Consider the following 13179-nt stretch of genomic DNA (forward strand, 5'->3'; position numbering starts at 1 on the left):
TCTCCCTACTTCAGATTATTTCTTGCCTTTTGATCAAGATGTCTTCAAAAAAAAACTACCATTAGAACAGAGCATTAATAAAGTGATCCTTGGAGAGAGTTCAACTGGAAACGAACAAGATACACCCGGAGCCGACAGATAACACAAACTTGGAGTGCAACCAGCTTCAAGAAGTGTGGACTGAAAAAACTGGCAACCAAACTAAAAACCGTCAAAAAGCTGAAGTGGACCAATTATCATTATCCTTTGCAGCGCCACGGTTTTTATTCTTGGACTCGAGTTCATGTTTAAAATGATCTTTATTTATTTTATACTCCTCAGTTCAATCGCTGTGTGGAACAACTCGTTTTAGCTCGTCTCCCTTTAAGGCAACTTTTCTTCATCACACTGAGCCATAAAACACAGCGTGAAGCTGACAGGGCTAAATTATACACAATTTTATCTTGTTATGTGAAGCTGGCCATATTTAATATGCGTATCCCGGCCACCAGGTCAACTGTTTGAGGCAACTATCTAATCAGCCAATCACGTGGCTGCAAAATCCCAGCAGCTCAGGAGTCCAGCCACGTTCAAAGTCACTTAAATCACCCATTCTGATCTGACTTTGAACTTCAGCAGGTTGTTTTGACCATGTCCACGTGCCTGAATGCGCGAGCTGCTGCCATGTGATTGGCTGGTTACATATCATTAACAAGCAGCTGCACAGGTGTGCCTAATGAAGTGGCCACTAAAAAGTAAAACGTGGGAAAATTCTGTTCAGGTCACACACTCACCTCATCAGGTGCTCCGCTTCCAGGGAAGAAGTTGCCGTCGTCGTAGCGATGAACAGAGATGTAAAGGACGTTGGGGTCATCGTAGAAGGCTTGCTGGGTGCCGTTGCCATGATGAACATCCTGAGAGTAGAAGAAGAAAATAAATCTAACTGGTCTTAAGAAAAGAAAAATCTGCATCTTCAGATTAGCGTCACATGACAGAGGATCATGTGACTCACCCAGTCCACAATGAGGATCTTGTTGACATTCAGTCTCTGCTGCAGCAGTTTGGCTGCGATGGCCACAGAGTTGAAGTAGCAGAAACCCCTGAAACAGCAGCAGACGGAGGGCAAGAGCTCCTGTTTGTTATGAATATCTTTGCCAGAGCTCCATTTTCATTTTTGTAATGGGACAATTTAAACAGTTTTTGAGGAGAATATGGAAAAAAAATAAAGCAGGGCCCGAGAAAGCTGGCAGAATAAAGGCTCTCAGGATTTTATGTGCAAATAAACTCAATGGTTTATGTAATTTCTATTCCAGACGAGCCCGTTCCAGCTCTGGTTTTTGTATACGTGCAGATTAAGTGTCTCCGAGTCAGTGCGGTGACGGCTTTGGCCTTACATGGGAGTGCTTTCCTCCGCATGGTGTCCAGGAGGGCGGACCACAGCGAAACCATTCTGGAAAAAGAAGAGGCAGGAGCGACAGGAGTCTGTTAGCACTGATCACTGTTTCCTCTGTGATCCTAACCACCATTAAAAACCATCATAACTTAGCCTTTAAGTGGGAAACTATTACACACGAATCAAATGAAACGCTGAGAGTGTGACAAACATTAAATCACAGCAATACAAAGTGAACGGAGGGTTTAATAACTGCAATAAGGCTGCAACAAGTTTTGGGTTAAAACAAGCAATGATGGCCGTTTGTGTTTGGGGCTTCCCATGATGCACTGAGCGCTTAATCAGGAGTTATTATTAATCCTGGTTCTCTTCCACAGAAGCTCTGCCAGAGGCTTCTTCCTTTTAAAAAAAGGGAGTTTTTCCTTCCCACTGTTGCCAAGTACTTGCTCATAGGACATTTCTGGAATTATTGTAGAGTCTTTACTTTATAATATAAAGCGCCTCAAGGTGGCAGCTGTTGTGATTTGGTGGTATATAAACAAAACTGAGCTGAGCTCAGTGAGCTGTGAAACATGGGGACTGCAGGTAAACTACTCTGGAGTTATTGATAAAGGTGAAGCAGCCAATACGAATTAAGCTGCGTGCTCTATTTTTTCTAGAAACTTCTTGCTTAAACTTTTGCCTGATCTCATTTCAGGTGAGTGATGCTCTCGGGTAGACACCGAGTTGTCTGCAACCACTGGCCAACTGTGCATGGGGAGTTGTACCTATTGAAGCGTGTTGGTGGTAGCAGAGACGTGTTTACTTTGAAGGCAAATGATTTTCAGTGTGAACTGCACTGATTAAAGTTTCACTACTGCTGACTCACCAGTTTGTGAATGATTGGAGACAAGCTGACAAACTTCAAGAGATTGTGACAATCTTTTAGTGACCAAAGCAATCACAAAGATGTTTTGGACTTCACCTAGCAACAGCAACAGACACATGCTGCTACTTCAACCACATGTTTCAGTAGCAGCATGTGGTTGCCAAGACATCCAGAAGAAGAAGAAGCTCTCTGAGTAGAGACCCTGCTCCTTCTCATCAAGAGCCCACTGAGGTGTTGCAGGTGTCTCATTAAAATGTCTCCAGGTGCCTCCCTTCAGAAGCTTTCCGGGTACCCACAGCTGGGAGGAGACCCCGGGGCAGATCCTGAAGTCACTGGGGGGGTTATATATATCTCATTTGGCCTTTGAGCATTGTGGTATCTCTCAAGTGGAACTGGAAAAAGCTGAAGAAAAGGACATTGGAAATACCAAGCTCGGCCTGCTCTGGCTGGGTGATGCAGAACGAATGAAAGGGGGTATCTTAAATTTTTAAGTGGCAACTTTGGGCTTCACTCTGAAGTTTCAAAGACTGGCAGAACTGCAGCACATAAAACACATTAACTTTGCTGCATCGCAGTGGGAAACAGAGCAAGAAGCACCAGACAGGTGTAATCAAGGTTACCTTTAGCTCTCCAGTAGCAACTTTAAAAACAAGCTCTACCACCGAGCCGACGGCGAGGCGAGCCGCGCTGGAGGAGTGGACCTCGTTCCAAATGGTGTCGCTGTCCACCTAAGACCAGAAAACCGAGTCTCATGTTGATAAACTGGCTTGGAAACCGATGTTGAATAGTGCAGGAAGTGTGAGCTGTTTTAGCCCCTTTTAAACAAAGCAAACAAGCATTACTTACCCCCACCCCTCCACACGGGAGCCGAACAAACATAGGAGTGATTGAACCTGTCGCACGAAACAAAGATTCAATTTGACACTATCAGCAGCTGAGTGTGTGTGTGTGTGTGTGTGTGTGTGTGTGTGTGTGTGTGTGTGTGTGTGTGTGTGTATAAAGGCTTACAATCAAGTTTCTGTCGGAGTGGGTTGGTTCCATACAGCAGGACGTGGGCTTCAGAGTGAACTGTCTGCAGCTCTTCCAGAGTGGCCTTCCTCCCACGGATGCACTACACACAGACAGACACACAGATGGATTCAGCTCACATAAGCGGTTCACTACTTTGCGCGACGGCTGGTGGATGCTGGATATCTACATCTTTTGCAAGCCTACCTCACACTGAGCTCTGAGTCCAGTCTCTTGCAGTCGGGACCAGATGCTCTGAATGCGTCCCGCGTGCTCCGGGTGGCTGTTGGTGTTGCCGCACATGCACTGATGCTTCTGCATCAGGGAGTCATACACGAGGCCTTGGAAACACATGGAAACATTCACTACACTCGTTCAAATGCTCGTACACACTGATTGTGAAATACCACCTTCATTTTTGTTAATCTACACAATAGCGGTCTAGATGAACCCCTTACTCTTTTATTTTGAAAAGCTGAGGCATCAGATCCTTGTTTGATATTCGCTGTTGAGCTGTGCTTTTCCCGCACATTTTTCTGTAGTTTGGAACTGAATCGGAGCAAAGTAGGCCAAACTAAAAATATCTTCAGCTGTGGTGCTCGCATGCAAGAACTGTCACAAAAGTCCGCTTCCTAAAAGACACGCTGAAGCGGCTGGGAGGAGATTTAAAAAAAAAAAAAAAAAAAAGAGGTTTCTCCTCAACGAGTGAAACAACAGAGTGGGAGAGACAAAGATTTTGGCAAGATTCACTGATCCAGCTCGTCTATTTCTGCTACCAGATGGAGGCTGGAACTAGCCCAGCGTTTTCTGGCCAATTCACCTGATTTCTGGGTGATTTTTTTTTCTTTCCAGTCCCGAGTGCATTAAGATGGAAATTAAACTCACAGGGAGGCGGCTAAACTGCCGATGAATCCTACTGGTTGCTTTACAGTGATTGTAGATTTGAGTTAACGTGTAAGCAAACGAGCACGCACACAGTACGTGATGCTTCAGTGGGAGGAGAGGAGGGCGATGCTGACCTGTGGTAAAGCGAGGCTTGACTGGAGGATCGGGCGTGGGGACGCTGATCGGGAAGGAGGAAGCGGAGGCCGGAGATGACTGGGCCCTGGACAGGGGGCGGTGTCCCGGGAAGGAGATAGAGAGGCCGGCAGCTTCCATGGAGGCCTGGTAGTTTCTCAGTTGGTGAATCCGCTGCTGCTCCAACAGCAGGGCCTGCTGCTCGCACGCACAAAAACGAAAAATAAAGGATGGGAATTCTGGAAAATGTTTAGATAATAAAACTCTTTGATGCTTTTTTTTTACTGCAAGCGCAACTTGTGGCCAAAAGGTGGCAGCCAAAACAAATAATCTGGCTTTGATCGTCCCTTTTGCTTCTTAATCTCATGAACGCTGTGCCATTTCTTTCAAACCACCCCCCGCCACACTACAGGACTTCCCCAGGAACACCTACAACCTATCTAAGCCAATCAGGTGCTCTAAAAGTTAACTCCTCATCTTTTACCTGTCTGAAGAGGAGCTCCTGCTCAGCCTGCCTCTCCCTCTCCCTGTGCTGCTGCTGCAGCACCTCCTCCTGCAGCTCCTGGGGGTTCGGGGGGCTCCTGCTTGATGGTGACCCCGTGCGGCAGGCCTCCTCCGTCCTGGTGCTCCCTCAGCTCCTCCTCTGTCTCCTCGGGGTGGCTCTGGTGCTGACGGCCCACGGGCGACTCGCTGGGCTTGGCCATCATCTGCGGGACACGGCGCAGGCAGAGAGAGAGAGGGAGACACAGAAAGGGGAGTGAGGGCGATGATGCCGCGACGTGAAATTTATTTCACAATCGAACAGCGGGATGCGACAAATCCAACGTGTGAGGCTGCATTCAAGGCAAACGGGCACGCTCTCCTCTGAAACAAATTCCTGGCAGAGCGCTCTTTCCTCTCGAGCATTCTTCTTTTAACAAGCTTAATTTGGATTACTCAGCCAGATTGGTGTCTTGCTCATTTCAAACCTATCCTTTCTAATTGAATGTGAGTAGCCGCTCTCCCGACTGTACTCCGGGGCAAAATGTGTCTCGCAGAACAGAGACATTCCCCGCTCCCCGTCGCGTCTCTTTACAGTCGACTCATTCTGGGCCCCCCGTTAACCGAGCGGTGACTCAGTTGTCTCTTCATTCACTTTTACTGACACGAACCGCTAAAGGGGCCCGAGAGTACTCGCCTCCACAGAGTTTACGATATGAAGGCTGAGAGAAAGAAGTGTTTGCTGGAAGTCTCAAGAGTGAGCTACGTTTACAGGTGTGTGTAGTTGTGTTTGTGTGTGTGTGTGTGTCTGTCTGTGTGTGTCTGTGTCTGTGTGTGTGTGTGTGTCTGTGTGTGTGTGTGTGTGTGTGTGTGTCTGTGTGTGTGTCTGTGTCTGTGTGTGTGTGTGTGTGTCTGTGTGTGTGTGTGTCTGTGTCTGTGTGTGTCTGTGTCTGTGTGTGTGTCTGTGTCTGTGTGTGTGTGTGTCTGTGTGTGTGTCTGTGTGTGTGTGTGTCTGTGTGTGTGTGTGTGTGTGTGTGTGTGTGTGTGTGTGTGTGTGTGTGTGTGTGTGTGTGTGTGTGTCTGTGCGCTCCCAGAGCTGCGAGCCTCTGGGTCCCCTTGGCTCAGTGCCAGGGGACAGCCTTGACGTCAGAGCATTCACCAACTCCCTTTCAACCTCCTCCTCCTCCTCCTCCTCTTCCTCCTCCGTGTTACTGTTCTCGTCTTCTTTGCATCCAAACAGACGTTTCTTTACCCCCATTTTTCACGTCCTGCTCTGACCTCTGACCCCCCCCCGCTCCACTTTCCCAGAATCCTCCTGCCTATCTGCTTCAAACTGATGCCCTTCATTTCATTAGCGGCCAAGTTAAAGCAGACATATAGATAAAAGACAGGAAACGTTCTGTTTTTATTAAACTTGGTGCTAATCTGACACATTTACACTGGTAAACTGGCTGTTTGTCTATAGCAGTAATTAACTGATTACATTTATATGTGACTAATTATTAAATGAGCATAATGTTAGACCACAAAATCTACACTCAGGTAATACCTGTGTTCATATACAGGGCCCAGTATTCAAGTTGCTTTAGCTTGTCTATAGTCTCTGCTGCAACTGCAAGCCACTTTGCAACCCACATCCATCTCCAGCTGCTCCTTTGTGTTGTTTTTAACATCTTTTATTTTGGAGTTTGGCAATCATACACTTGTTCTTGACTGGCCTATGTTGTTTATCTGGGCTGGATTATCCAATGAGCATACAGTATACTCATGTACAGCTTGGTGCCCATTCAAGAGCCAAATGACACCAGAACTGTTCGATGTTGAAACCATATATTATCGAAACAGATATATTTCTTTATCATATCAGTTACATAATTAGTAGAATACGATAGTCCGTATTTTACCTGACACTTTCTCCCCTACATTACAGAGACTAGTGGTCTCTCCCAGGTATAACAGGAAAACGGGGAAAATGGCATGTGTAACTTTTATAAAATTGCCATTTTTTAATAAACAAACTTAGGATGAAAATATTTCCCTTAACTTTAAAGTTGTTGAGACGTTCAGTGCGGTGAGATGAAAGGTAATCCGGAGGTTAGCAGCTCACAATCACAATCAGTAGATTTATTAGCTAAAAGTTTGACTGGAGCCAATCAGAGAAGCAATCATCCATCAAATATTATTATTTTACTTACTAAATTTTGACAGATAAACAATGTTTACTCCTCTGGGCTCTACTTCATCACTGTTTCAACACCCGTCCAGAAGCAGTACCGTGGTACTGTCAAGAGGTAGGTACGGTCTCGCTAGTTCAAACTATTCTGTGTATATGTATGCAAACACTCCTGTATGTCGGATTACTGAAGAAAGAAAAGAAGGAAGACGGTGGACGACACCACGAAAGGCAATAAATATACAAGGTAATGAGGCTTCCCTTTAAGGAACACAGTGAAGGAGAAAACCCAAGAGTGCAAACACAGCAAACCCAAACAGAGAATGCCAACAAGGAGACAAACTCAAAACACTGTGAGCGATAATCCCCACAAAAAACCCCCCAACTCTGTGTCAAGACCTTGGGACCATGATAGTTTTGAAGCTTTTGCTAACACAGATATTTTATCTGAAGTTCAGAAACATGACGACATCTTCTCCTACAGATACCTGCTCTTCCTGTCTTAGGGTTTCCACCTATGTGCACAGGAGTGTGGGGTCGTCCCAAGCCAAAACCATATCGTGACTAGAAAACCTTCTTCTGACTATAGTTATCTGTTTCTTACTAAACTAATTTTGATACGTGATCCAGGCCATCTTGCTTTTTGTGTGTGGTTTGATCTTTAGCATTATTCTGCTATTTAGCCAAATTAAACGCTGCTTTTATTTGTTCGAGCTACACGAACTGTGCGCACGTCTGTTGTAAAATGGTATGGTTACCATGTAACGGATCCACGCTTGCAGGAAACTGTGGCTAGAAGAATCTGGGCAACCTTTCTTCAAGGCAGAAAGACACCAAGTATGGCTGCCGTTGGATGTTTTCTCTTCTGAAATTCCTGTTACAAGTGCCTTTGTAGAGTTTTTCCTTTTTGGGCTGACCAACAGAGCCGGTGTGCTCCTTATTAACAACGGGTTGCACCACAACAGGTGGTGCTACATGTTTTTAATTTTTTTTGTTTTCCATTGCCTTTCCTGATATAACCCCAAAGGGATTTCTGTCTCCTCCCGGGATGAACTCGGGATCTTTCGCTTGTTAAACCACCAAATATGTAAACCAGCTACACTACGGTGCTCTGCACAACTCATAAAGTGTGAAACTCAAGTCGAGAGGAACTTTGGATACAGTTGTAAGAAGTTGTACACCTATGCACTCCAAGGGAAGGCCTTGTTGGAATCTGCATGCTCACACAAAAAAGTACAAAGTGAAGAAGAACATCTAAGGTAAGATGAACTTTGAGGCTATAGAATTGACTGTTTGTGCTGTTTCCAGCGTGGTGCTAGATTGTAATGCTAAACCAGTGCAGTTCTTGAGTTTCAGCCAGCCTCTTTCCAGGGTGCTTAAGTGCACAGCGTGTGTGGGCATACCTGCTTTTGTTGCAGTGTTGCACAAAACTGAAAAGATCCGATTTTTGTTCCCGTTTCCTCCTGACTTGTTTCAGTTTTTTATGTATTCTCTTTACATTTTGTGCATTTTAAAGTGCAGTAACTGAATTGGTGTTAGCAGGATGGCTTTATGAACTTTAAGCGAATAATGACTTTTAGGTATATGGTTATACTTCAATATGTGGTGCTAAAAGAGAAGTTTGAATATCTTAAATGTGGTGTTTGTTTTACAGTACTGCCATGTTCATAACGGTTGCTTGAGAAAAAATATGAAGTGTCACCTAAAGTGCAAAAGCAGGAACCACTGAGTGTAATTCTATTTAAAATAAGAATGGATTACAGTTATATGAACACTTACAATGTGTGGGAGAGTCAAACTGTATCACTCGGCCTTTTAGCTCACCCTCAGTTCATATAGTTAATAATGCATCAGTAGTGTAGTTTAAGCCCTCATAAGCATCTTTTTTATTCTCTTTGTATGCTTTGAAAAGGTGTCATTTAAATAAAGTGAATGACACATGCTAAAGGCAACCTACACTCAAACATATTTATGGCTGAAATGCTGGCTTTAGCTAATTTGACTACATGTCATTTTCCATGTAATTGTATTACAGAAGTAAAATGTAAAATGTTACATTAATGAAATGCATTCAGCATTAGCGTTAGCCAAGTAGTTAGCTAATCCTATTAAAAGTTTTCACTAGCAAACCAACAAGAGCAGCCTAAATTTGGCTAACAGGAAACCTAACTTGATCATATATTCATTCTATTGTATCCATTAATAAAGAAAACACCTGAAATGATAACCATTTTAACATAATACTAGAGATACATGTTTGCTATTAGCTCGTCAAACTGTCTGCCCAAAAACACTTTTCTGTGATTTTGCTTTTTTTCTACTTCTGTTGTATTTTATTCAAAATCCACTGTGTTTAGTGTCCTTTTGCGCAATTTTTCTATTTGCTGATATTTTAAGTTACCGTGTGTATGACCTCTCAGAGCCACCGTACTGCTGTGTGTTATTTTAAAAAGTAGCTATACATTAAATCAAACTTTTTGACTACCATAATACTGAAGGCTGTGCCCTACATTAATAATCTCTTTGGTTTGCTAGGATCTGGTTACCCTAATCGTAGCACCGGTCTTCAAGTGAGGATGTAATTGAGCTGAAGCTGACACTTTCGTAATGCTTAAAAAATGCACAAACCTAACAAAAATGACACATTTCATGAATGTTCATGTGAAAAAATGATGTTGTGCCTAATGCACGTAAGTAGATGAGGACAAATTTTAGAGGAACAGTGCAAAAGATGTGGTGACAGAACGCAAGGAAGGCAAAGACTAATCTGGATCATAGCTTTTCAAAAACAAAGCTATTTGCACACATTTTAAAAACGAGGTAGCAGTGATGTTTAGAGGTGCTGGTAGGCAGGTTTTGCTACATCAGGACAGAGCTGGGCCGGCTGTAAGCTGCACGCATAACAGTAATCAACCTTCTCATCCAACTCTGGGACACAAAAACCTGTTGCTGACCTTTTCCTTTACATGTGTGGCAAATCAGAGATCTCCTAGTATGAGAGTTTGAAACCAAAAGGACTCGAGTTTAGATCAACTTGTCAGATGTAAAAAAAAAAAAAAAAAAAAAAAAAAAAAGAGTAAATCTTATCTATATCTACATTGACAGTAGATATTTAAAGGAACAAAACCAGCTCTTTTATCCCCTCTTGTATTAATTTGACAGAATAACATGCTAAAATAGAGATTTTCTTTCTTCTTTTTGTCCTGGCAAAAACAAGCAGAAAGCCGTCCTTAGCGTGCCAGAGGCTGTTGAGAAAGGTGTTTGTGTAAAAATCTGCCACTTGAGATCTCTGAAACATATGAAGGGAGTGAGATGGAGCAGAGCAGTGCGGGGGAGGTGGAGGAGGAGGAGGAGGAGGAGAGGAAATCCCTTGTTTCATCCACCCACCTCTCCTCCAGCACGTACCCTTCTTGAATAGGTAAAGCGGCAGCTGCTCTCTTCCTCCCTGCCCATATAAGGCAGAGGCTTCCGGCGCGGTTGCCATGGCAGCGCATGGTTACCTCGCAGCCCGTGGCAACTGTCTCGGCCACAGTCGCAGAGACGTGGATGCAAGCATTCACACACACACAGACACACACAGCTATACATGTTAACCCATACCTGCCTCCACCTACTCACAAACAAAAATACTACAGAGAGAGAAAGAGAGGGCAGAGGAAAGTCAACAACTTCACACACAGCCAAAGCTAACACATTATTGGCTGTGTAGCCCGGTGCTGCCTACGCAAACTACTACACTACAGCTCCAGAGCTGGCCCTCTGAGACTCATAGCCTCCATTAATTATCAGTTTATGTGAATGTGATATCAGATTTCTGGCCACTCGACCCCCCTGCCTGAGACGACATGTTATAAAGCAACATGGATGCATGATTCAACAAAACGGCACCACTTTGCATTCAAACACACTCGGAGACAAGCTGCCTTTAAAACAAATCACAAGTTGAATTCAAACCCAAATTGAATACCTTGTTTAGGTGGAGCTGCTGCTGCTGGAACTGCTGCTTGTGCTTCTCCAGGAACTGCTGGTGCTGCTGTTGGACCACCAGCTGCTGCAGTGCCAGGGCCTGCGCATGAGCCTGGGCCGCGGTCCCCTGGGGCAGCGGGGCCGACTGGGTCCTCCCCAGGGGCCGGTGCTGCCGCTGCAGTTTGGTCATGGACGCTGCTGACGACATAGACAGGCCGCTTACACCTAAGACACAAACAAGGCAGACGTTACTACATAAGGCAGAGCAGATACCAAAGCATTGTTTCAAAGTAGTCTGGCAAGGCGCTTGATTTCTCAGTAACAGCAGCAGCATTGTTTCAGGCCAATCCGGGCCCTGCGCTTGATGCATTATCTTACAACGTCGCTTCAGTTTCGTGCAGCTTTTTAGGAAAATGTGCTGAAGCAGTGTTTTGTCAATGACGTGTCTTGAAGTGGCTCTGAGCACCTGAGCGACTATTTAGACTAGGTGTCATAATGATTCATGGTTACTTGAGTGTGCAGTCTATTCTGGCGGTTAGCTCAGGGGAAATATGACAGCATTTCCAGAGTGGCGACCGTGTTTTTCCAAATTAAAAATCAGAAGCGAGAATCTGAACAATCGGATCGCGAACAGGTTCACGTCTAAGCAGAGGGGAAGCAGGTAAAGTCCAGCTGGCTTCGATTACAGCTCACAGGAGTCTCGGTTAAGACTTCCCAGACTGGAGCGAAAACACCTGAGGAAAATCCCGAACTCTTGGTATAAACCGCACTGATGAGAGCGCTCATATTCAAGATAAATATGATGTGTTCCTAATGTTGTCGTTGGACCTCGGATTAGTTAGCAGATGTATTTGCGAACCGAATAAAAACAACCATCTGTGCTGCAATACTGTGAATCTCCCATTGTAGTGACACGAGATCATCTCAGCAGCTCAGATCAGCTTGCGGAGTGTCGCAGCACTGAGAAAAAGTAAGAAAGCAGACGCGGAGCCTCAGAGGCACCACATCGCTGTGCTTTCAAACCGATAACTTAAAGAGAAGGAGCCGGGGAGGAGCTGACATGAAACAGAAGAGTTAGTGTTAAGTTTTCATGGTTAAAAGTGCGTCTTTCTGATAAGTAGCTTGTTGCTGCACGTAACGATTCACACTCTCCAGCTCTTGGCCTGTGCGTGGGCATTGATACGTCCTTGTCTGTACGTTTTTGGACAAGAATACACGCATTCTCATACGTGCGTCTGTATCTGCGTCACTGCTCATTCACTGCTAATGCCCCACTGAAAATAGACGCAGTGTGGTAGTGAGTGAATGAGCCGCTGAGAAAGGGCACACAATGGACCCATGTCATACTCAGACAGCATATGCTGACATATGAAAGGAGCTCATTAGGTCGAGCTAATGAATGGACGTCTGTCAGTGTGAGGGGGCACACAGCGATGATGGTTTTATTTTTCTGCACGTCCATGCGTGTGTGTGCGTGCATGTGTGTGTGTGTGCATGCATGTGTGTGTATGCATGCGTGTGTGTGCGTGCATGTGTGTGCGTGTGAAACCAGATGGCTCCAGGAGCAAAAATGAATATTTTTACTTTTCGTTTACGTTGCATTTGATTCTTTTGTTGCTTTTTCTCAGCTACTGCTGCTATTTATATAACATTTAATCAAGCTGAGGCTGTAAAACGAAGCAGTAAGTACCAAAAACTGCAGTTCCTCTAATGGCCACTTGAGACCAACTCTAAAAGTGTTAACTCTAAAACTCTAACTCTATTAACTGCACTATTAAAATGTCCAACTTTAGAGCAAAAATAACATCTTTACAGATATTTTGGATATCTACAGCCAATTTTAGCATCTGTGACAACTACACGGGTTGAACTGTTATACAGCACTGTGGAAAAGTCTTCAGCTGTCCTTCATTTCTTTATATTTTGCTAGGAAAACGGAAAATAAATGGAAATACAAAAAAAAGGCGTAAAAACAGAGTTTGTACAATTCTAACAAGCCTGAAAGTCAATATTTGGTATGGCCCAACTTTATTCTTCAACACAGCCTGGACTCTCTTAGGGAGCTTTCGGTAATTTCTTTAAGCAGTCTTCAGGGACAGTTCTCCAGGCTTCCTGAAGGACATTCAAAGCTCTTCTTCAGATTAGGCTGCCTTTTGTTCTCTGTCAGGATGATCCCACACTGTTTCAATAATGTCGGGCTCTGAGGGATCCATCAATTTTTCCAAGATTTCCAACATCACTGGCTGAAATGCAGCTCCAAATCATGACAGAGCCTCCACCGTGTTTTACAGATGC

General features: G+C 44.4%; 1 protein-coding gene across 1 annotated transcript in view; it reads right to left on the reverse strand.

Annotated features, from left to right (window-relative positions):
- The window catches only part of LOC120733237 (histone deacetylase 4-like), an 83551-nt gene that overhangs the window by 9937 nt on the left and 60435 nt on the right, over nucleotides 1-13179 (reverse strand). The window contains 11 exon segments of the mRNA XM_040031301.1: nucleotides 774-893; nucleotides 992-1079; nucleotides 1374-1429; nucleotides 2861-2968; nucleotides 3087-3133; nucleotides 3249-3351; nucleotides 3456-3589; nucleotides 4268-4463; nucleotides 4750-4821; nucleotides 4823-4972; nucleotides 10886-11109. Coding sequence (XP_039887235.1) covers nucleotides 774-893; nucleotides 992-1079; nucleotides 1374-1429; nucleotides 2861-2968; nucleotides 3087-3133; nucleotides 3249-3351; nucleotides 3456-3589; nucleotides 4268-4463; nucleotides 4750-4821; nucleotides 4823-4972; nucleotides 10886-11109 — 1298 coding nt within the window.

This window comes from Simochromis diagramma, unplaced genomic scaffold (assembly GCF_900408965.1).
Source record: "Simochromis diagramma unplaced genomic scaffold, fSimDia1.1 OVJJ01000235.1, whole genome shotgun sequence".
Classification (NCBI taxonomy): Eukaryota; Metazoa; Chordata; class Actinopteri; order Cichliformes; family Cichlidae; genus Simochromis; species Simochromis diagramma.